The 24,922-nt window shown below is 35.9% G+C and overlaps 1 protein-coding gene across 7 annotated transcripts; it reads left to right on the forward strand.

Annotated features, from left to right (window-relative positions):
- Nucleotides 1–9,641: 9,641 nt before the first annotated feature.
- Nucleotides 9,642–24,752, forward strand: LOC106652429 (cytospin-A). 7 transcript variants are annotated; one of them, XM_023459657.1, is made up of 12 exons: nt 9,642–10,214; nt 10,504–10,716; nt 17,385–17,744; nt 17,917–18,129; nt 18,214–18,702; nt 19,010–19,448; nt 19,821–21,039; nt 21,365–21,618; nt 22,328–22,519; nt 22,592–22,765; nt 22,874–23,259; nt 23,344–24,752. In XM_023459657.1, exons 1-12 carry the CDS (start codon nt 9,765–9,767, stop codon nt 23,431–23,433), a joined length of 4,479 nt encoding a protein of 1,492 aa, XP_023315425.1. In that variant the 5' UTR covers nt 9,642–9,764; the 3' UTR covers nt 23,434–24,752. The 7 variants fall into 7 exon arrangements, with proteins under 7 accessions (XP_023315425.1, XP_023315426.1, XP_023315427.1 ...); XM_023459658.1 differs by having other exon boundaries at nt 18,214–18,696; XM_023459659.1 differs by having other exon boundaries at nt 18,214–18,669.
- Nucleotides 24,753–24,922: the final 170 nt, after the last annotated feature.

A 24,922-nucleotide genomic window follows, 5' to 3' on the forward strand; every position in this document is an offset into this window, starting at 1 on the left:
TAATTTTTCACTCGTTTCCTTAGCTCACTCCCGAGCAGATTATTTACCTATCTGTACTTACTCTTATTACTGTACGCTCATTCACGTTGTGTGATTCTGTGCAGTAACATTGTTAAATATGGTGTTGAAATTTGTTTTAACCCGTTTCCGAGCCAAACGGACGAAATTTCCCACAGTTTTCCGGTGCTATAAACTTTGTGAAAAAAATATCTAAAAAATGTTTAAATAATCATTTCTAACGTGAAATTGTATGAACTTTTCTAATTCGGTGTCTGAATTGTCAAAAAAAGTTGAGGAGCAAAAGTTATGAACAATTAAAGAACAAAAAACACGATTTTTTAGAAAAAAATTTTGATTCGACCCAAATTTTCGAATCAAAAGATACTTGATCCGTGGGTCTAACACATATTTTTGCGTCTATGGGGTGTAGACATAAAAGTTTAAAAGTTCGAATATCGAAATTCAACATGGTGGACAACAAAATAGCGCATCGTAAAAAAAACATGTATAAACTTGGTCAATTTTTTTATGCTAACCAAGCATCTAGGGAAAAAACTTTACTTAGAAAAAGTTCTCAGAATTGGATTTTTGAAAATGGTCAGAAATCAAAAATACCAAAAATGATCCACAAAAATTAAAAAAAATTCAGACATGTTCTTTGAAATATTCTAAGACTTTTATAACGTACAACCCTTTTTCGTTAACTTAATACATAATTTTCAGATATTTTTTTCACAAAGTTACAGGAAAAAATGTGGGAAATTTCGTCCGTTTGGCCAGAAACAGGTTAATTGAAGACTTGACAAATTCGTTAGACCACAATGAAATAAGTGAGAAGAGAAATAAAATGAAAAGATTATTGGTAAAATTAAAAACTACTCCAAAAATTAACTAATTCAAATTGATAACATTATCTCATGAAGGTATTTTAAAATTAAAATTTTTAAATTAATTGAAGTTGAAATATTCAGTGGGAATCCCAGAATATAACTGTATCAAACAATTAAATACGTGTGTTTTATTGCAAACGATTAATTTTTAAGGCTTTAGTTCATTTTTAAATGTTTTACGAACTATTAATTAATTATTTTTAATGAAAAATCTTAATAAATTATGTTCAAGGAGATACAGAAACCAGACTAAAATAGCTAATTTCAAAACATCAATACTTTTTTCAAGATTGTCTATGTATAATACATTGTATATTTTTTCATAAAGTTATGATGTTTTCTTTTTATTATGTTTTCAACATTTACATGGCTTTTAAAAAATAAGTTGCGTAGAAATCTCAGAAAACGTTTGCAATATTTTGATCTGTCCTAGCGTCGGAACTCTCAGCCATAGTACAATCAATGAAAATCTATTCCTATGTTAAAAAAAAAAAAAAAAATCGCAACCAGAATTTCACAGCGGATTCTTATTCTAGGTACCCTAAACAACTAATTTTCATAAAATGCTACTGTTTTTTGTTCCTACGTTTTTGTTTATAAGCCTTTAAAAATGCAAAAAACGGATTATAATTTTTAACTCTTAAAGTAGAAGTTTTACGATAAAATGTTTCAAACAAAAGTTGTAGGTATTTTGAAGACCTTTATTCTGTTATTTTTTTTTATTTTTTTGTCCATTTATTTATTCTCCAGGTCAAAAAGAAAACCCTTAAAGTGGCCGTTTTTACAATTGTTTATAATTATTTATTAAAACAGGCTATGGCAATGAAATCTTGTAAAAATGTAGCCCTCGTTACACAGAATCCAATGCATTTTTCAAAATCTCACTAAGTGCATTATTTATCGAGATATTGCATTTGTCTATTAAAAAAGACCAGATAGGTCGCAAATGAAAGATAGAGACCTCCCAGTTAATTTGCAATTATAAAAACGATAATTTGTTCATGAAGACTTGCAAAATAAATACCAAATATAAACGGGTACGAAAATTCTTTACGTGGTCGCAAACATAGAGAATATATATGGCTCAGTTCATAGTTCAACGTTTTTAATATTAATAGGAGGTCTGTACCCTACATTTTTTACCGACATAGTCGAAAAATTTGTTTAAGGAGGTCTGTACCCCAAAGAAAAACGGCTCTATGGGAACATTCATTTTGTTGCTCTAAATAGCTGGTAAAAATTTTAGCTAATTCCACCGACCAGATTTCCCGGAAAACGTGTTTGAAAATTTCAGGCTGGGGAAACGTGTGAAAATTTCAAACACGTTTTCCGGGAAATCTGGTCGGTGGAATTGGCTAAAATTTTTACCAGCTATTCAGAGCAACAAAATAAATGTCCCCACAGAGCTGTTTTTCGATATTAGATTTAGAAAAAAAGACCTTGATGTCAAACTTCCATTCGCTGGACGCAAATTGATCTTCTATGTAAACTTGGTAACTAAACACTTATTCAGTGATAGGATTCCATTCTAGCTTGTGTATAAAAATATCGTTGTAAGTATATAATCTTGTTCAAGCTCGAGGGATGATTTTGACGCATAGGATAATCATGCATGAAATAATTGATGTTTTTTTTAACTTAATAGTATATTACTGCCCTAGGCCGCGAAAAACAGAAAAGTCCCAGAGTACGTGTAATTAGTGACCGAGGCGAAGCCGAGGCCGATAAACACGTGCTCTGGGGCTTTCTCTTTTCGCGGCATAGGCCTGTATACTATTTTTCATACACAGTGGCCCGAAAATCGCTCTTCCCGCTTTGCGCAGCGGCCGGGAAGTAGTCACTTTCGGGCCGCTGGTATGAAAACGTATTTAGTAATTTACGAATATTTTGATGTAAATAATGGTTTGCATTGTAATTCGTAATTCCTGAGACGAAATATTTCATCTTTTAATTTCAGTTTTCTACTATTTATTTCATTTGTTTTTCATTTTTCTGTAACCACAAGAACTATCGAAAGAAGCGTAGAACTATGATAGATTATATTTTACTTTTTATTTGTGATAGATTATAAGTGAATGATTTGATGGATCTGCAATATTACATTTAATTATTAATTATTACATTTTATTTGATTTATTCAAATCCAATCAATCCCAAGAAGGCATTTCCGTCTGTAACTATCACTTTCAACGATTTTGACAACTTCCTATTCATTGCAGTTCTTGTTTTCTTGAGTTGACATAGAAAATAAGAAAATTACTACCATAAGTTGGGCGTTATAAAAGAAAACAATTTTTAAGAAAGCTGCCGAGTACATCTGAGATTTTTAATTTAAAGTTAGAACATAAATGATAATGATCACGACATTGAGAGGTTTGAACTTGAGAAATGTCCGCGATGTCTTTGGATTTGCTGTTTGTCTCATAGGAAAAATTCACGAAAATAACTTTGATTCTGATTGATATAATAGGCAATTTTCAGTGGAACTGCTTGCGGTTTTGAAGGAGAGGGCAGAGCGGAGTGCGGCAAAAAAAAGAAGATTGCGGTGGCGACCCAGTGCAAGAAGTTTGACGAGTGTATAATAAAGTAAGTAAAGCCCGTTTATAAGTGTATAGGAAAAGTAAGAGAGGGGCCGCTATCGTGCAGTCGAGGCGAGTAGCGAGAGCTGCTGCACAGACTGCGGCAAAGTACAAGACAAGCCGCGCAGGCAGTACAGCGCGTCGTGCCCTCTTGAGCGCACAAAGTCTCGTCGTCGTCGTTGACTCTTGCCGAGTTCGCAATACCTACACAGCCGCCGATCGTATCGGTTTCGTTGGACGCGCGCGCGCGACTCCGCGAGCGTCGAGCTCACGAGCTTCGAGAGATAGAGGCGCAGAGACGAAGAGAGAGAGAGAGAGACTCGAGGCTCGTCGTGTGCCGTAGCCGCCGAGCGCTCCCGTTTCTCGCAGACTACCTTACTACTCTCAGACTGTATATTGCTGCCTGGCTGTGAGCCTCCTCTTGCTCTGCTGCCTCATGCTGCACACTCCTCTCGTTCGCAGCTTCGATACATTTACTACACAGCAGTACGCCGCGGTTGTTATATTCGCTTGCCTCTCTTTCTCTTTAAATTTTCGAGTTCAACAACAGAGCGAGGATAAAGAAGAACTCACTGCTCTGCTGTTGCATTCTCTCCTTTCTCTTATTTATATAGTGTGTTTGTGTTCCTTTTTGCAGCAGCAGCAGCGACCACGGCAGCAACATATCTATAGCCGCAGCTCTCTCAGAGTACAAGAGCCAACGCTGGCGGTCTCGCAGCATCCGTGAGTGTTCGTGCAGTGTGCGGAATATTGTTTTTGTCCATCGTGGCCTCCGCATCAGGGACAATTAGAGATTGTTTTCATCTGCGACTGCCTCCATGTTGCTCCTAATGTAGTGCTAAAAAAAAGGTTTTTCGCTATGAATGACGTGGGGCCTCGCTCGTACTGAATTTTGACGTTTGCCGTCAGATCGACTATACTGGCCTCGCTCGCAGTGCCCCAGTACAAGGAGACACCCCGAGTGCGGCATGACTATAAAAGTTACAGCAACCGCTGTAAGTATATATCATTATCACATTTGTGTAGCGTCGATATAACGTTATTTTACCTCGATCCTGGGTTTATGACTCAAAGCTCGAAACAACTCGATTTTTTGCCCAGGTGAAACTAACGAAGTCGCGAAGATCGGCCTACGCGATCTTTATAATGAATACTAAAAATTCAAGAAGCACCAGCGTGGCGGCCGTTCGCTCATTAATGTATCGTTTGCTCATCGACAATGCGTAAAAGCACACAAGTGTGCGAAAAAAAAGTCGCTTGAAAAATAGGCGTGCGTCGCGCTGTACATGTAGGTCGAGTCGCGGATGAAAGTATCCAGCATTATATTATGGAGTCGCGCGAGAAGTGAAAATTAATTTTTCCATCGCATTGCTGACGATACGAGTTTTCAGCGATCGCGCGAGAGCTGCGATGCAGTTTGAAAAGCAGCTTTTTTTGCCGTCGTTCGTATCGGCCAAATATCAGGCTGATTTTTCGTTCCGTAATCGAGAGACTTTAGTGTCGTGCGCGCTCCCAATGCCTCGGAATGCCGTGTACACACTTATAATACGAGGTTTAATCATTCACAATGATACGTACGAATGAAAGTTTATGCGGAATATCTACGTCGATCGCTCGCGTGTACAAACAAGTACATAGTCATACAGCTATCAGCGGTAAAAAGATCACGGATTCTCAGCGACATATACAGTTATATAGTACACACACACACACGGATCGAAAAGTCGCGCAGGCACACGCACACTCACACATCCTTTCACTCCCAAAACGACTACTACTACAGCGAAGTAACACAGGAAGCCAATGCATACATGTGTGTGCTATACTCATATATGTATAGGTGACTTTTTATGTGTGCTAAGCGTACGTGAGCTTATGTACACACAAGAAATCGCGCTTGCACACGTGCATGTGTGCGTGCACTATAGAGATCTCGCGCTGCGACTCTGAGAAAATGAATTGATAGAGAGTAGCTGCTGCTACTATACGGATCGAGAGTAGCTCTTTCATTATAGGCTGCCTGCTTACAAAAAAAAAGTCCATTCCGAGCCTTGTACAGCGCGCGCGACTTGACTTTTCAATTATGCTTTCCTCGAACGTAGCTGCACGACGCTGTCGCATGCGAATGATATTTAAGAATAGAGGCGCGCGCACACGTATACGTTTACGTATGTGCATGCACGATGACAATTTTGCAGGCTCGCGAAGGAAATGAGTGCGGTGCACTGTTATACAGAGTCATGCAGCGCACTGCAGCGCGCGCACAAACACACATAACACGAGACTTCGCCGTGGTGTGCCGTCCAAGTTTGCGTCGTGCTGAAAGATGTCACCGCCGTACTGTATCGCGAGGCACTTCGAGACGCGTATCGTATCGAGGCTATGTATATGTATCAGCTATCGTTACCTGCGACAAATTTAGCAAACATTTATCCCTGCGCTGCCGCGTTCTAGCGCGCACCCGCGATATCAGCTGTGGAAATGCGTATGGAGCTGCGCGCATAGCTCGATCGCGACGCGTGTGTTATTGCTCGTCGCGCAATCGCATGTGCACCGCGGCGCAAAAAAAAAGGCCGATCGCGGCCGCGCCGATCGATGTAACGTATAATAAGGCGCGTGCAAATATTGTATCGAGCGCTCCGCCCGCCCGAGCGAAACGTGTATACATATAATGCTGTTGCCACCGCGGCAACAAGACTCCGAGAGCTGATAAACTCTATATCGCGGCGTGCCGATGATAACAATGGGCGCAAAGCCTATCGCTGCGGCTTGCACACGGAGCAATTAAGCGACGCGACTCGTTTTTCAAGCTTATTATATATACAGAGCGCCGTATAATACCGCGGCCGAACTCACTGTGCGATCGGTCAGACGAACCCACGACGATTACGAGTTGAACCAAAGCAAAGAGGAAAAAAAAAAGAAAAACAAATGCTGTCATTCGCTCGTGGTAATTATGCTGAGCATAGGTCATACTACCTACCCTTTTAAGGTTTTTAGCATAATGTATGTAATAACATGTCAACCGATTATGTAAAAATTTTTGATTATATTCTCCAAGTTCCGAGAAAGGGCTAATTACTTTTAAGGCCCCAGGTTTTAGCTGCTTTACAAATAATTGTATTTTCTAGTTGATTGTAAGCACTTCTTATACAATAAATTAAAATTAACCTACATTTTTTTGGTTTGTTCTCACATGTTCTCGTTGTATGTTCCCATATTTAATATAAATGGCTGAATTTTCAAGTAGAATCAAACTGAAATTCTCCAGAAGCTTTCTGACGTACTTTTGTGTAACTATGAGTGTTACAGTCGAAATAAACAAAAATTGAATTTGTTCATTTGTTCGGACCTCAACAAATTCTTTATCTACAAAAGATCATAAAAAAAGTTTCACATTTCACAGCTGTACTTTTACAGTTGCTTATTGATTTTAAACTGCGTTTTTTTTCTTTCATTTTGTCACCCAAGCTTCGTAACTTATTCATGCTAAATTACGATTAATAAAAAAGCACAGGCGTCGTAATATTCATATATTTGCTCAGTATTCTGTAACCCAGATTGTCACTATGAGTATTATCTCGTGGGCGAAGCGCATGAATAATCCATGCGCTTTTACGAAATTTTTTGTGAACAAATCGCGACGTCGTTGCAAAAGCTACGACCTCCGGTCTGGTCGGCGAGTAGGTGTTGATTGTCGCAGCTTTTCACCTTGTACAACCAGGGAAATGTTTTATGTACTCGTGCTACACGTTTTTAAATATTCATTTATTTGTCGGTCGAAAAGCTTTTCAAAATTACCTTATACAGGCTTGAGATGACGATTATCGTATTACATATGCACGCATGATTTCAATCTTCACTTTCCAATCAGATTTTCATCGTTGAAATATTACACGTGCAAAACTATTGGCGTTTCACTTTATAATACGCGTGATGATATAGAAAAAAATACAACTTTTTAACAATAGAATTTGATAAGATCGTTCCCAATTTTGACGAATAAAATACTGTGCTATTTTAAATTGTCTTGAAGATTCTTTTCAAAGAAACTCATCATACAACTATTCTTTTTTTTAAGTTTTTGGAATAACCTGTTATAATTGAAATTTAAGAAAAAATTCCTTTTAACCTTTGGTTTTAAATAGTTAACCGTTTGTGAAAATTTTTTTCGAAAAAATTTACCAAAAGATTCAAGCATTAGATTAAAACTTACAAAAGATCGCTTAAAATATTGATTCAGCTGATCAAATAAATTAAATTTATTCATTATATACACGACTATACTTTGTTGTAAGTAGTATAAACTCTTGAAAATCCATTGAAATAGGTGTCAAATTGGTACCAATTTGTAATTTACGGTACTTAAATTTTTCCAAATCATTTAATTACTTGCTTTTGATTATGAATATTCATATATCCGCATTACAATTATCTCGTTAATTATAAAAAATAAAATACTAGAAACTTGCGTGAGATACTCTGATATTGATTACCTGTGTACCCTTCACTGTAAATTACCGATTGCACATCACCGATGGAAATAATAAAACAATGGTTTCTAATAATTAATTTGATTAAAATTTAAGTAATGACCAATCAAACTTTTATTGATATTAAATTTTTTCAAGCGATATTGATTCAGTGAGTGCTGATACGTTGGATTTAATTATCTGGCTACAAATAGTCGATTCGAAGTATCAGAGAACTTGCTCTATTACAGCTTATTTACATGAACTTAGTCTAAATCGATAAATATTACGTTTTTAAACTCCAAAACAAAACTGACAATGAAAAAAGAACACTATCTAATTTAAAACATAGTTGATCGACTATAACTTGTCTATTTAAAACAAATCACTATATAAACAAGCTCTTATCATAGAGATCTGATTAAAACACGATTGTGTAATTTTCCTCACAGACTCATTGATGGTATCTAAAAAACGTAGATAAACGTAACCCGGTCATTTTTTAAAATACTACTTCAATTTTTATTGAGGAAAATGCTTGTTAATTTATAATGACAATCTAACAATTAAGTTGATGTTAAATTATTTTCATGCAATTTTCAAGGGATATTCACGGGTCTAAAAAATTTTATCCGTATTTATTGTTTTCTCATGGCGTAGGTGACAACCTTAATTTTAATCTACACTAGCCATAAGTATCTTCAAAATTGGAATCTGAACCTGAAATTGACCAAATAAAAGCAATTAAAAGAAAATAATAAATTTAGTCGTGTATCTGCAGAAGCAGCTACACCGGTTACATACATATATTAAAATATAGATATTTCACATCTCAATAACAAATCCAACCGGACAACGATCGGACGAAATTTTACAATAAATAATCATGCGGATCAAATCAACGAAAAAATAATGTTGATCTTCATGTAAATGTACGTAAGGACGCTGAGTTCGTTATTATAGTCCTGAATCCTCGGTTATACTTACTTATTTGCCCCCTGTTCGCTGAATTGATGATGGTGGGGATTGGTCACTGTTAGTAAAAGGTATAATAAGCTACTGCCAGCTGCAGCCTGTAGAGTGCACAATGCATGTAAATCGCTTAAACTTGTGACTCAAAAATCAGTTTACATCTAGCAGTGTTGTGTAGTCCATTATGTTCGCGTTATTATTTCACTTCGGATTAATACATTCATAGTTCTATCCTGCATCAATGTCTAATTTACTAATATGCCAATAAGTAGGTAACGAACATCACGTATGTGTTTACTAAAAGAGACATGAATGCTTGGTTTCGTGAGATTGATCCGATGACGCTTTGAATGATGAATCACTTCAAAAATTGTATGAGATAGAGTTTCCTTTCACAGTTCGTTGTTAATGTCGATTTAAGTGTAAAATGAATTATGAATTATCTTTCTTTGTGATTTAAAATTGCTCTTGACTGTTTGAATGAAATTTGATGACTGTAAAAGTGGAAGCAACAATTGTACTAAAAACTTTTTAATTTTCCTTAAAATTGTAGTTTATGATTCTAAATATTATTTTGAATCTAGTTTACCAAACAATTTTGGACAAAAATTTGAATTTGCTGAATTAATATTACAAAAAATTGTTTTTTTATGTTCTCTAAGTTAAAATTTTGATCATATGAATTTGAATAAAAATCACTAATTTGATTACTATTATTTTTTCTGCAGGTGAACATTTGGTTGTGATTATTGAAAAAGAAAGTTGGATTGAAAATCAAAAGTATTAGTTATTTTTTGGGTTTATGGAATTATTGCCTGTTTTGCACAAGCAGTACATCATCATCCATAATCATGATGAAATTTAAATCACTTTTCCGAAGAGGACAACAAAATCATTCCTCTCATCAGAAACATAGACAAAGACCAATCCAACAGCAGCAACAACATCAGTCACAGCAGCAGCAACATCAATCACAGCAACAACAACCACAACAGCATCAACACCACCACCAACAGCAGCAGCAATCTCATTTACAGCAAAATCAACATACAAATCAACAACAACATCCACAACAGCAAGCGCAACAACAAACCCATCATCAGTATCCATTACATCAGCATCAACAAGTTGCTTCTGTTCAAAGTCAAGGATCTCACCAGCCTCCTGTATCTGAAATGAAACCTAGACGATCAAATAATGATTGGCTATCCTCTTCATCCAGTTCTTTAACTTATCGTGATAGTAGAAGCTTAGGACCTCAATCTTACATGACAAATTCTAAGCATCAAGGAAATAATCAAGTATGTAAAAATTGTTGTCATTTAAACCTTATTTTATTCTTTTTAGATTTATTGAATAATTTATATTATTCTATTATAAAACAATAACAAATATTACAGTACAGTTTTTCAAAATACTAATATCAAAAATCTCTTTTATCTATTACAAAATTTATGTGTGCATCATAGAAAAAGACACGTGCTTCACATTCTTTTAACAATAAGTTCTAGAAAAATTATAAATTTTAGTTTCTTATGAAAAATTAGTAGTAAAATATTTAGTATAGCATAATAATGTCTTTTATTGCAGATTGCAAACTCATCTGCAGGTACCCCTGCAACTTCAACGTCAAAGCTTTCAACTGGTTCAAGAATTTCAACTTCACCTGCAGATTTAATTCATCGTCTGCAAGAGTTAGAGCAAGAAAATGAGATGTTGAGAATTGAGCGAAGCAGAATTGAAAATAGTTATAGAGAAAGCAGACGCTTTGAGGAGCAATATAATGAGCTTACTACCCTTAAGGTTTGTTCAAATTTTAATTTTATTTTATAATACGAATATTCATATATAGTAATACGAACTTTTAATTTGAGTTGGTTATTGAAATTTTAAAAATTGTAATCAAATATACTTTGCATTAATTATTGAAAGTTGTAGAAATGTATCAAAATTTTCATAAATTTAAATTTGATTTGTTTGTGACACATGAACCAAATTTAATGAAGTATGTATTGGGAAGAAAGAATGAGGAGAACTATTTAATTCTAAATTTTGATTTTATAAAAGTGCAGAATAAAGATGCACGATAAAAACGTATTATTTGTGCTAAATAATAGAAAACTGGGAAATAAAATTAATAAGAAGTATTAAAAGTATACATACATTAAATGAGAGAAAAATTGATAACATTGTTTTTGCTAGTATATTTTCGGTCAGTTTATTCGACAACTACAATAATAGAACGTTTGTACTATCCAATGAAGTACATAATTAAATTAGTTCAAACATTGTACACATGTATATAGTGTTACAAACGTCATGTGTAGTCTTATTAATAACAACATTGACGTCAACTAAAAGTCTTGAACTCACTGACCACTTGTGTGACATCAATTTAGAGAAACACAATTATTTCTAATTGTCATTTATTAACTAAAGCAAAACTCTGAAACAATTTTTATGAATTCTACTACCCACATGAACAATGAAAATAAATTAATCAGTAACATGAAGTTCGGGCATGTGAAGCCATTAGATTTTCGAATTATTCGTAAAACTTTAATGTCAAATGAATAATATTTACGGTGATGGAATCGATCATTGTTTACATAAACCTAAGGCTTAAAATTTTCTATAAAGAACGACGGTACCAATGAGCACTTTATTGAACAAAAAGTATACTCATTTAGTAGTAATCAACTCAAGTATAAATTTTCGTTAGTTGCCGGCTATCGGTACGGTCATACCCTTATAATAAAGGAAAAAAGAACTAACTCTGCACACTTGAAGGATGTAAGAAGGTTTTCAATTTCTCGTAATTTTTACGGTCGTAATTAACTAGTTAAGCTAACAGGACAAACGTAAATGTAATTAAAGCAGGCGCGCGTCGATGAAAAGCCTGATAAAGATTTTAACGTGTGCTGCCGCAGTTACATTTATTTTTCGTGCGTCGAGATGTGCACTGTACACAGCAGGAGATAGGCCCGTTACGCTCTCACTCCACGTTGCTCCTTGTTTATAACTCCTATACTCTCCAATTTGCCATCGAAAGTCTTATTTTCCTTGACGCTCGGTTAAGTTGCTCATTAAAAAGCAGGCGCGTTCTGCTTGAAATAGATTAAAAAACTATACGAGGCGCGCGCTCGAGCCAGCACTAGCAGAGACGAACTAACCGATCTGCTTCTACGATTTCCCATTGTTCTCGCTCGTGTGGTCATTTAGAAATCCGTATTGTTGTACAGCTGAAAAAAAAAACATCATTGGCGCTCGCCACTCCATACAATCATACACGTATTCGTGTTTTGCGCTCACGACAAGTGTCGTGTGCTTTTCATACGCGATTTGATCTTGTTATACGTAGGAGCGAGCTCACGCGCAGGACAGAAAAATCGAAATTTTGCTCGAACGAGCGCACGTGCCCGATCGCGGCTACAAACTCGCGCCAAGCACATTATAAGCTGGTCTGCACTCGGGTTCTTTGCTCGTATATAACGTACAGTACGAGTTGAATTATCAGTCAGCTGACGGAAGCCACGAGAGTGCGGCCGATGATGATTACAACTGCATAGGCGGTGCAGCGCGGAGCATGGCGGGAACGTTATAACGTATTTGTACGCTGTAGCGGAGCTCGCGCGCGCATACAGTAGACTCGCTTGCTGCAGCGGCGTGGACGGCTGTTTTGGCGAGTCGCTACTGTGTAGCGCGCGTGAATCGGGTCGCTACTTACGTATACTTGTAACTCGCGAGCGATCCCGAGGCCCGAGACTTGACGTGCTGCAGTTTAGTGCAGACTACTCGCTCGAACCGGTGACAAGTGCGGACACGCGCCACGCGTATACATAATTCTTTTCTTGCTCCTAGGTATATATACATTTATCTCCTTTTCTACATTCAAAATTGCGGCTAACTACTCACGCTTTTAAAAATAACGAGTTCCACCTTGTGCTGATAATTGACATTAGCTTTAAGTTTTATAATAATCAACAATACGTGCTTTTCGGAGTGAACAATTGCGACTGGAAAAGTCGAGCAGAGGCGTTCGGAGCTTTTTTTTATCGAGCTGTGTGTGTGTATGACTAACAAAAGTAACAATCGTTTGTTTTGAACAAAGCAGGACCACTGACACCAAAATTACATTGTGTAAAATCAGTGAATTCGATCGCTTTGAATTCGTTCGATAATTAACTCGCGCGCGCGCGCGACCAACAAAGATCAAGAGATAAAAAAGTGCTCGCACAATAATTCGAGCCCACTAGAAGTGAAGCTGCACTTCGTATGCGCACGGCATACGCTCGCTCGCCATATTATCTTTCAAGGTTGTAAATTGTCTATTATAAGTACAGGCAAATAATTGTTTTACATTTCCGAGACTGTACCATAAAACGCTTGACGCGCGCGTAATAGCTTCGCTGTACGTTTAAATTCTGCACCATCTTCGTTGATTGAAATGAGTTTATCGTTTATCGGAGATAATTTATTTCCCCGCGTGAAAGCTGATTAGCAGATCGAAATCGTTTTCATCGTAAGAAAATTTGTACTTTTTACAAATTGATACATCGAGTAATTTTAATTAATAGGATCGAAAAATAGTTATGAATTTTAAATATTTGAAATCGACCGCGAGTAAGCAGTCGCAGCGCGATATCGTGCTGAATTTTCAAAGTATACAATTATTTAATCGTGTTCCGCGGGTATCGAGTGCAGGCCAAATAGCTAAAATATATACAAACATGATTTTCAATTTAGATAAAATTTTATGTTACAAATTTCGCAGTTTTAATAATCGATCGAGAGCGAGCACTCGCGGCGTCATTATCATTACTGTCACGGCACAAATACTTTCTAAAGAGAATTAGCGAATAACTTTGTGCAAATTCATCCAACGCGCCGCTACCGCCGTGTCGCACTTTCTCTCGCTAACGCTTTCCCCGAAAATCCAGTCGTCCTTTTAATGCCACCGTTTATTAAAGCATCTGCTCTACAAAATGTAAATCGATAAAAAAAATTCTATGATCCGTCGATAACACGGATTAATTTCATTTTGTGGAACAGAGAAGTGCACTGTATGCATTGCAACAACAACCAAAAGTACAAAAGTGTATTGAACAATCAAATAATGTATTTATGAAAGCCCGCGCGCGCACGCACGCAAATATTCTCGCCGACGATGGCAGTTATCGAGAAAAAAGCATTGTTGACGAATTTCATCGTGCGAACGACTTTACGAGTAGTTTTTTTTAGTGCAGCTAAAATTTAATTTTCATCGAACTCTCGCCGTGTGTCTCTCCATTGAGATATATATGAAACACGCGTTTTTTTACGAGAGAAGAGAGAGAGATCCAATTGTGCTGTGCAGTCCATGCCTCGTCTCCATTGCATGTCGCAGAAACGTAATAGCAGCTAGCTTCAATTGCGTGACTGCATGAAGTAAAATTAATACTCCCACTGTTGTAATTAAACTACTTGATGAAATTTTTTAGAAAAAACAAATTACCAATCCCGTTGTAGACGAATAAAATATACGAAAATTCATTAAAATATGATCCCGCATTTATATTTGCTACATGCATTCGTTTGTTTATTGAAAAAAAAGTTGCAAGCGTATTATGTATACAGTAGGCCTCTGCTCTCATTTAATCGCTCAATAATAGACAATGGCTTCGTTTTCACATCTTCCTTCGAAGGCATTCGCGTTACGTAAGGCGACTCTAAGATCGGATTACGTTGAAAAATCGTTGAGATAGTAAAGTTCGAATGTCGCTAAATTCATACATCGAAGGATGTCCTGGTTAGTAGCGGTGCCAATTAACGGGTATTAAGTACACATTTCTCTCTGTGAGTGAATTCCGATGTATTTTACCATGACCGAGGAAAATTTCGAAGCCAGTTTCTTTCTCGCTGCAATTTCTGTCGAATGCTTGTCCAAAAAAAGTACTGCAATCAGAGACTCGAGGAGAAAACAAGCAAACATGTTCGCTTTTCGTAAAAATACATCAAACGCAAATGACACGCTAAGGGGGATTAGAAGACGCGCGGACTCGACGCTGACTAGGTAACGAAAGTGCGGCCTAAATAAAAAAAACGTCTAGTTCGCAGCGTCGAGTACAATTGCAGATATCGGAACTGGTTCGTAAATATATCGTCGCGAAGCGCAAGAGTCCCCGTAGTTGGAAAAGTCGCCCGCTAGCCGCTAGCTCTCGTAGTACACACGAGCAGCTACACTCGGGGGCCTATACCGTGCAAGAGGTATAAGGTAGCCGATAGGTGTTGCGCGCATTTTGTAGCGGCGGTGCTCGCTTACTCGGCTTTCCTCTCTGCGTCATGCTCCGCGCTCCACAAATCAAGTCAGCCATCACCTGCCACGCTCGCCTCGCGCCTATACCGTGTCGCGCGTATCGAAGCTCTGCTGTATCGGCGTTACCGCGCGCGCGAGATACATAGAGGACCGATCTGTGTGCGCTATGCGGTTGCATCGCAGGCCGCGAGTCAACGCTCGATCTCCTGCGCGCTCGAGACGCGTCTAAAAATATAATTTTCGATCGTAGCGGCGGCGGCCCTAAAGCTCCGTCTTATGCAGCCTGTGCAGCCGCGCGCACGCATATGTAGAGAGGCACGCGGACATCAAATAAAACAAAACTATGCAACGGCTCGGGCTACAAGATATGTACAGCTGCAACGCGTTCGGAGCAGTTACAATTATACAATATGTCCCGCGCCTGTATACTTGTATATATACACAAATGCTCGATCTACTGTTCGCTGCAGCTCTATATATATACACGTGCCCAGTATATACTTCCTATGCACTGCAAGAGAGACGTAAGGTATGTGCATCTATATAGGTATGCAGTTGGGCATAGGTGTATAATAGCCGAGTTATATATACTGCTGCGATTCGTAGGGAGAGAGAGAGAGAGGCACAAGACTCGGCGTAGGCTGCTGTCTGCCAGAGAGCCGGAGCGCCGTCAGCCGTGTGCAGTGCGCTGCAGCTACGCTACAGTATATATACGGCTTTAGCAGGCTGGCCAAGTGCTGCCGTTTTGTGCAGCGCATATACATAGGCAGGCACACACAGAGTGTGTGTGTGTGTACATGTCTTATATACCTACGACTATGAGGTATTCCGTGCCAGATGAAATTTCCTCCGCGCGCGACTCCCTCTGCTCCTCTTCCTCCTCTTCCTGGCTTGGCTTGGCTGGCTGGCGTAGCTTTACTCGGCGAGTAGCCGAGAGAGACTCGCACCGCGCCGAGCGCGTATTATATACCGTAGTCTATTCTAACGCGCCTCTCTGCGCCTGCCTCTGCTGCTGCAAGACTCGTACGACTCGTATAGCGAGTCCGCTGAGCAGAGCGAGAAAACGGCGAACGCGGCTTGTAATAAGCCTAGGCGCGCGCCGCGCACGTACACATATATATATACTTCGGTAACGTCGATCGCGTATAATATACCTCTTGCAAATCGCCCGAGTCCTGTACCTATCTCCAGTGTATGTACTGCTCTTGGCTGTACAAGGCGTATGGAGCTGCGCGCTATATATTGTAATATACCTTCTCTCTTTCTCTCTCGCTCTCTCGCTCTACATGCAATAAGCTATGTGTTTTGACTTGTTGAAACTACAGAGCAGTAGCAGCAGCCCCCTGCTATGATTAAACGACCGCACTTGTCGCCGACGGTATATATCATTCTTATATTTATCCGCACACAACTTATGTTTATTATACATTTTACATTTTAATTTACTACTTCTAAGCATGTACACCAACACCTCGAATGCGTCTCTGAACGAGCGCAGTAATGTCATTCTTACACACTTCACGGCTTCTTGGTATGTTGTCTACATTACATGTACACTGCTATATAGCACATACCTACACACATACCTGTATTCCCGATCTGCAGGCTTTTGAGTTTTCGAACGAGATGGACGCCGAGAGGGCCGCTACGCGTTACATAACCTTTAACGTAGTACTTATTTCTTCTAATTGTCCGCCTAATTGCTTTCTTATCGCCGCCCGTACGTCCGATTTCCAACGTAGCGTCGCTTTGACTCCCGTTTCCCAATTGACACTTTTTCAACGTTTCAAAACAATACCACTCGACCATTCAATTTTTTTACATTTTTTCAAGAGCAATAGAAAATCGGAATTTAACTATTTTTATTGTATAATTATCATTGCTTGAACCTGTATTAAGTAATTTTTTTTATACATAAATTTTACCTCCAAGTCAATTGTTACAAAAAATAAAGCTCTTAAATTGTTTTTATTTTTTTCTTGATTTCAAACAATGATTTTCCAATTTTTACTATGAAACTTTTCTTTTATAATGTAAGGAAAAAATTAAAGTAGAAAAAGTATTTTTCACCTTCTATATTTTTAACAATTGCTTAAATTATCAAATATTTTTTTATGAATTGTGCATAATGCAAGTGAAATGCAGTTTTTTTCATTAAAAAACATTATTTTTTAAGGAGCAGCATTCATTAGAACTGGAGCGTCTTGCCAAAGAAAATGAAGCCTTACGAAGTAGACTCCGTGATGTTGTACACTCTCCCTTGTCAGATTCAGAAAAACAGCAGCTTTTAGATGCATCACGATTGCACAATTCAGCACCAGCTTCCATTGCTGTAATGCAAGAGGACAGTTGTGTTGGCATTAATAACATGAGCCATGAAAATGCCAGAAGTACCACACCGGAGTGGGATAAGCGATCAACCAGTTCTGAAGTATCTGTAGCTTGTTTACAGGACAGAATACTACAAATGGAAGAAACTCATTATTCCACGAATGAAGAACTACAAGCGACAATTCAAGAACTAAGTGATTTACAGGTAATTTAAAATGAAAAAATTTAAAATAATTTCCATGCTACAATCAAAATGTAATCAGCTACACAGATATATTTTATCTTTGTGATCATGCTTGCCAAATTATTTTTTTAGTTATGAGAGTTTGATTCTATTTTATTTAAAAATTATAGCTTCAATTTTTAATTATTTTCAGGCTCAATTAAATGAACTTCAAGCAGACAATTATAGGCTGTCAGAAGAGAAAGGTGTTCTGTTGGAATCACTTTGTAGACAAACAGAGAAATTGGAAGATTCAAGATCAAAAGTTTATACTTTAGAAGGATTACTGTTGAGAGATGAACCATCTCAAGATACTGTAAAGGGTTACAACACAGAGAGAGAACAAAAACTTGTAGACTTATTAAAGGTATTCATATGTAACGTACTTATAAAAAAACACATTTAAAATAAATTTACATTGCATTAATCTATATCTTGCAATAATTTACAGAGTGCTCAAGAAGAACGTGAGAGCCTTATGTGTAAACAAGAAGAGCTTACTGCGGAATTGAAAGCTCTTCACAGCACATCTGAAGCTAGTAATAATGAAGTAGAAAGATTGTCAAAACGTGTACACTTGCTTGAAACATCTATTGATGCTTCAAATGTTGAAAGAAAGCTTTTAGATCTTGAATTAGCTGAATCCAAGCAAGAATCAGCTAATCGTAATATTGAAATCAACAGACTGGCCACTTTACTAGAAAATGCAAGAGCTAAAATTGCAGAATTCGAGCAAAAACGTCAGTTAGAAAATCGTAGTGAGGCAGATGAAATGTTAGATGCAGCTCGAAGAGAAAAAGATACTCTAGAAACTAGAGCAGCAGTATTGCAAGAACAATTAGAGAAGTCTCATTGTGATCATGATCGCATGAGAGAACAATATTCACAATTGCAAGATGAATTTAAGGTTTGTGAATCTTGTAATTTGAAAAATGTAGGTGTAAGTAGAAAAACAGCCCATTATTTTTTAATATTTATTTTATTTTAATATATATTTTTATTTTAATATTCATTTTTAATTTATTTTTTAATATTTTTGATTTGATTTGATAATGTATTTGCTATAATGTACTTGAATAGGTCTTTTTCCGATCAGTTCTTGCAAATAATATGAATTTTAATTGCCAAGTAGGCTTATTTACTTAAAGACAATATTTTAACTGACTAAGCAGAATAATAATACAATGTATCAAAAATAAATAGAGATCAAAAAGATTATTCATTAATAATATTCCTATTTTTTACAGGTTGCTCGCTTCAATGCAAAGAGTGCCATTGAAGACCTAGAATTTCGAATCAAAAAAATGAAAGACGAACGCATGACAGTGAATGCAGAACTCCAATTGGTTCGTGACTCTCTCTCTGAGCTTCAATCGCAATGTCAACGACATTTGGAGGACAAACGTGAAATGAAAACAGTATTAAGTGAACTTCAACGACGAGAGCGCGAAAATTTGAGTCGGCTGGCTGAATTAGAACGAGTTTTAGCAGAGGAGCGAAAAAACAGACGAGAAGAAACGACTGAATGGCAACAATTTCAAACTGATCTTCTCATGACTGTGAGAGTTGCAAACGATTTTAAAACAGAAGCACAGAGTGAATTGGAACGAGTGGTCATGGAAAATCAAGCTTTAAGAGAAAAACTTAGAGTTCTTGAAACACAGCTGGATAAGCTTAATAACACGAGTAAGTACATGTTCTTGATGAAATGACTGAGAATGAGTTTCAAAACAATATTTGTGAGTTTGGATAAAAAAGGATATAAATAATAAGAAAAAAGAATTACATTGTTTTGTAAACTATTCTCATACTTTTCTGACATAAATTGTTTAGAAGTAGTTAAATATGTTTCTTGATTCGAGTTTGATTTAAAAAACAATTAAATATGTAGTTTATAAATTTAATGTATCAGATAGTACCTTAACTTGAACTTGGAGAACCTACATACATTTTTAGAAACAATTTCATGTCATGAATCTCTTAAACACAATTCACATTTTTATCATTTTGCATGGTAGTACTGATTTTCGTATTCTTTTTATTTTAATGGTATACTAGAAAGGGACGACCAAATTCAAGGAAACGCTATGTTGAAACGCGGGCGTACAATAATTAAAAAACCATTCGATTTGAAAAAACAATCAGTTAAAAGTGAACAAAGTAAAAATAATTCAAAGACTTCAAAAACAAAAGACACTTCAAAACATCACAGTTTAGCAAAAAAGGAAAACAGCATTTGGTTTGACTCGGATAAACCTCCAATGTCTAGTTTGAATATTGTCAAAGATTCAACTGAAGTGCTTACCTTTGATAATTCAAATGAAATTTCTGATTCTTCAAATTGTAACAAAACATTTGATATAGAATCTGATCTTAGTCCTACACCAAAGATTATTGATTCAATTCCTAAAATTCACTGCAGCTCAATTCAAAATAAACCCAACTTGTCATGTGTACAATTGCGTGAATCCAGTGAAACTTTAAATAACTTAAAAGTGCAATTACCCAAAGACATCACTATACCAAAGAGCATCGAATCCCCCCCAAAATTGATCAATGGGCTAAGTAGTTATTTGAATGAAACAGTGAATGAAAATGTTAAGTTAGATATTGATAAAGAAATTCATAAAAATAATAAAGATCGTAACGAATCTGATACTAAAAACGATGTCACCCAAATCAATTTATTGGAGAAAACTTCAATTAATAAAAATGTTAACGAAAGTGTACATAGCATGAATGTTTCGAATGGCCGACTTTTTGTGCCAAACAATTGTGTTTATTCAAATTATGTAAATTCAATGGATAATCGGATCATCGAAACGGATGTTCAGACACCTGAAGCATTAACAGAAAACTCGGAGGAGACCAAAAATTTACTTAATACGACCGAACCCGAGGAAAAAATATTGGATTACGATACATCATCGAGCTATAAAACCAATCTAAACTCGAATTTTAGTAAAAGTTTGGAACAGCTATCGGAACGACAAATATTTAATGAAAATCTGCACTCAGATGATAATTCATTTGATTGTGTTGATTTCAACGACATAAGCCTTCGAAGAAAGGATCTACATGAAAGAAGTAATTTAACCGATGATTCTTTGGCAAATATTTCTGAAAAAACTTCGAGGGAAGCCAAATCAGAGATACTTTTGAAAAATAAAATTTCAGACATAAAAAGACCCCTAACAGAAGATTTACAAGTTTCAAGATCAAACTTCTTGAGAAATTCAATGCATGAATCGCAACCCACAAATTTTGCATTTAAAAGGTACCCTTTACATATTGATTTTCTATTGTTTGATGATTTAAAATCATATACTAAATTGAAACAATTTTTGGAAAGGTTGAAACTAATTCTTACTTCTTCACCTCACATTTAACCCTTTACTGTAAAAATATTTTAATTTAAAATTTACAACATCTGTCAAAAAGTATCTAAAAGTAGATGAGTAGAGGGTTAACATTACTAGTAATCATTTTGATAGTTGGAATAAAATAAAAATTAAAAACCTTTCATTATAAAATTATTTGAATCTAAAGTTAAATCTTCAAACAATAATCGAAAATCAATATATTAAAAATAAAAAACGCAGGGATTTGTTCCTACGCAATTCTTTGGAGCTCGTGCCAGGCTCAGGCAGTACCAGTCGTTTTCCACCTGGACCAAAGCTGGTGTCCATGCTGCGTCAGAAATTTGAAGATCTTCCTACCCTAAGGCTCAAAGACGAGAATAGCAGCATTAATTCTAGTCGCAGTCCGTCGGTAGCGCGTCGTCGATATGCTGGAAATTTTGAGGATGTCTTCAAGCTGGCTAAGCCTGTACCGCTGCCACGAAGATTGCTCGGCAGTAAGTGATAGCGTTACACCGTCACTGACGACGATGAAGTTTATTAAAAAAATTAATACAAAAAATAGTCTGGACTAAAGAACAATTGCATCGTGAAAAGCGGGCTTTCTGTGTTTTTTTTGACAAACGTTAATCCATTTTGGCACTATGGGCTTGTAATATTAAAGGACCATCAATGGTTTCTTGAGTTGTATTATATTTACTCACAACCATTAACATTAAAAATAATATTCATCGATCCAACCACCCTTTGATGAAAATTAGAAATGGCATTTGTGATGTGATTTACATTAGCGAAGCTTAAATGTTTTTGTGTGACCTCTTTGTCTCTGTCATGCATACGGAAAAGAACGTCAAATTATAATATTCTCATCATGCTTGATATATTTGTTTAATTTAAAAATGGGTATAAAAAAGTTTTGTTTTGTTAGCTTGGTTTTTACTGGTTTACCAAATGTATCATTCATTTTCCAGTTTATATTTCCTTAAACATTAAAAGTTCATTTATATTTTAATGTTTTTGTTTTAAATGTTAAAATAAGTGATTATTTTACAAAAGATTGAATACTTAGATTGAACAGTTTTTCGATTTTGTTTTGTGTCCAAAATACGTTTAAATTATATCATTTGCTTAGTAGCTTTGCATTTTCATGAAAATTGGCTGTTTTTCCTGTATAAAAATCAAAAACTCAACTATTTTTTATTTCAGATCCTCAAAAAAATAATACACAGACTACGAAAATTATTACAACACCAACGGAGACACAACAATCAGTTATTACGAGTGTTCAGAACGAAATGGCAGCACGACGGAAAGCGAATATCAGTCGTCAGGACTCGAGATTGTCAGTAAAATGCCTCATTGAAAGTATAGAAAATGCGACAAAACAGGCCAAAGCGGGTGCGTACTTTTTTAGTCACAGTGTAAAAGATGTCTTGTTTTTTGGTTTTTTTACATTATACTTTATTTTAGGACCAGGAAGTCGTAGCAGCTCAACATCATCTCTAAATTCTATTGGCACCAATGACGTTACATCTATTAAAACTCCGCTCAGGGATCAACAAATAAATAATCTTATTTGTACCAGCAACACATCTAATAATAATAATAAATCTCAAATTAACAACGCAAAGAAATCATTGCTAGGTAACTAAACGATATATAATTATTCTTTCCGTTACAATTTTACTTAATTGACGAAAGCAAGTTACATTTTTTATGTTTTAAAATGAACTAATAATTTTTTTTTTGTAGAATCTAAATCAGCAGTATCTAGCGTATTTAACTCAGGTCAAATATTGGAAACATCCTCACTTAATTCTAAAACCATTGATTTTGTACGAAGAAACAGCGCCTCTGACATATCTGATCGTAAAGATCCTCTTTGCGGACTTGTAAAAAACGGTGGTTCCCGGCGAAACGCTTTGTTGAAGTGGTGTCAAAATAAAACTGTTGGCTATCGAAATATAGATATAACTAATTTCAGTAGCTCTTGGAATGATGGACTAGCTTTGTGTGCTATCATGCATACTTATTTACCAGATAAGGTACCCTACGACTCCTTAACACCTGCGGACAAGAGGCGAAACTTTATGCTAGCTTTTTCTGCAGCTGAGAGCGTTGGTATACCTACAACTCTTGTGAGTACTCGTATAATATTAATTATAAAGGAAAACTTTTGAAAATTCCTATCTTACATTTTTAATATGAATTATAAATTTCAGAACATAAGCGACATGTGCCAGCTCGAACGGCCAGATTGGCAACAAGTAATGACTTACGTTACAAGTATCTACAAGCACTTCGAGACCTGATTTTATTCAAAATATTCGTTGTTACTAATAATGGACTTGAATCGAGAAGAGTTCTTCAGCAAAAGAATTAGTCTCTCTGTCATCCTAACTTTGTTTCGACGCATAAAAATGGCAACGAGGTGAAACAACCGTCATCTAGTCAATCAAACACACTCTCACAATAACTATTAGAAGTTGAAGTTCAATTTAACTTTTAATATAAAGATTTTTCACAGCTTCGTGAAAAATCCAATAAAAGTTGAGAATATATAGCGCGAAGTAGATGATCATTTAAATATAGACACACGAGGCTTGTGCAATGCACGAAAAATATCATTTGTAAAGCCTTTTATTTTCATAAACTTTTCCATTAGCTTGAATGTTTCTCCGATATTGTGTTTAAACAAAGATTAAAATGTGAAAATGTAAAGACGGGGCGACGTCTGATTCCTTCTGTTGACATTATGAGACTGAAAAAAATTTAATACAGTATATGTTTTTATAAATGTGTTTAAGTGTTGTGAAAATAATATGGTGAAAGTAATTAAAGTTGCGTGACCGTTCATAATATAATAATACGTAAGAAAGATTGAATATACTTTACGAGTCATCGTACAGATATATAATTGTGCGACACATAATTGAAGTAAGAATATGATTTAATGGAGTGTGTTGTATGTTAGTATAAAATATAAGTATTTTTTTACGTGTACTATTGTGTATTTATTGATATAATATAATTAATTTTTGTGTAAGTGTTTTTTCCATGCTGTATTTATATGCGCTATAATTCTATACCTTACAAAGAATTACTATTTTTGTGTAAAATGAGTGGATGTTTGTATCCACTGCATGGAAATGCTAAAAATCCTAATTTGAAATATCTATTGCATAAAATATCCTACATTGGAATTTAAAGATTTTTTAAGCTTAGTCCTCTGTGATATAGCAAAGATAATCCAAGGAGCAGACGCACTCATGTATCAGATTAAGCAATTCATATAGTTATCTGTGTTTAAAACTTTTTTTGGTAGCTGCTTCGCCCTGGTGGCGTGATAAATACGCGTGGTAAAATTTTAACGCTTCTTAAACTCATTATTATTTCTGTTATGAAATAATTTTGCAACCGAGTATCAAAAAAAAAAAAAACATCGTGCTTAATGTAGAGATTTTTAGATGAATATTTTTCTTTGTACAGAGAACTAAGTACTGCTTTAATGTAACAAAAGCTAAATAAGAAAAAATGAGATGTTTATATCTTTTAATAAACGAAGTCGATCAATGAAAATTATTTATTTGTACAATCTTTAAGTTAGTAAAATCATTTTTCGTTCAAAGTATTGGTGTTTTGGAAATGTTCTTCGATTCCTACCTATAAATAGTTACATTAGTAAAAAAAAATTTCCGTCAAGAAAAGTCAATGTGATTTTATAAAATTATATTTTCATATGGATCTTCTATACAATTTTAATATGGAAAAAACGATTTTAAAAATCGATTTGAAGCTAAA

Source organism: Trichogramma pretiosum, unplaced genomic scaffold (assembly GCF_000599845.2).
Source record: "Trichogramma pretiosum strain Unisexual culture from Peru unplaced genomic scaffold, Tpre_2.0 scaffold32, whole genome shotgun sequence".
Lineage (NCBI taxonomy): Eukaryota > Metazoa > Arthropoda > Insecta > Hymenoptera > Trichogrammatidae > Trichogramma > Trichogramma pretiosum.

What these genes read in the sequence shown, in the direction of transcription:
- LOC106652429 (XM_023459657.1), top strand. Translation starts at nt 9,765, where the DNA reads ATGATGAAATTTAAATCACTTTTCCGAAGAGGACAACAAAATCATTCC. An exon ending in ATGAGCTTACTACCCTTAAG is followed by an intron (nt 10,717 to 17,384) that starts GTTTGTTCAAAT and finishes TTATTTTTTAAG; the next exon opens with GAGCAGCATTCATTAGAACT. An exon ending in CGCAAAGAAATCATTGCTAG is followed by an intron (nt 22,766 to 22,873) that starts GTAACTAAACGA and finishes TTTTTTTTGTAG; the next exon opens with AATCTAAATCAGCAGTATCT.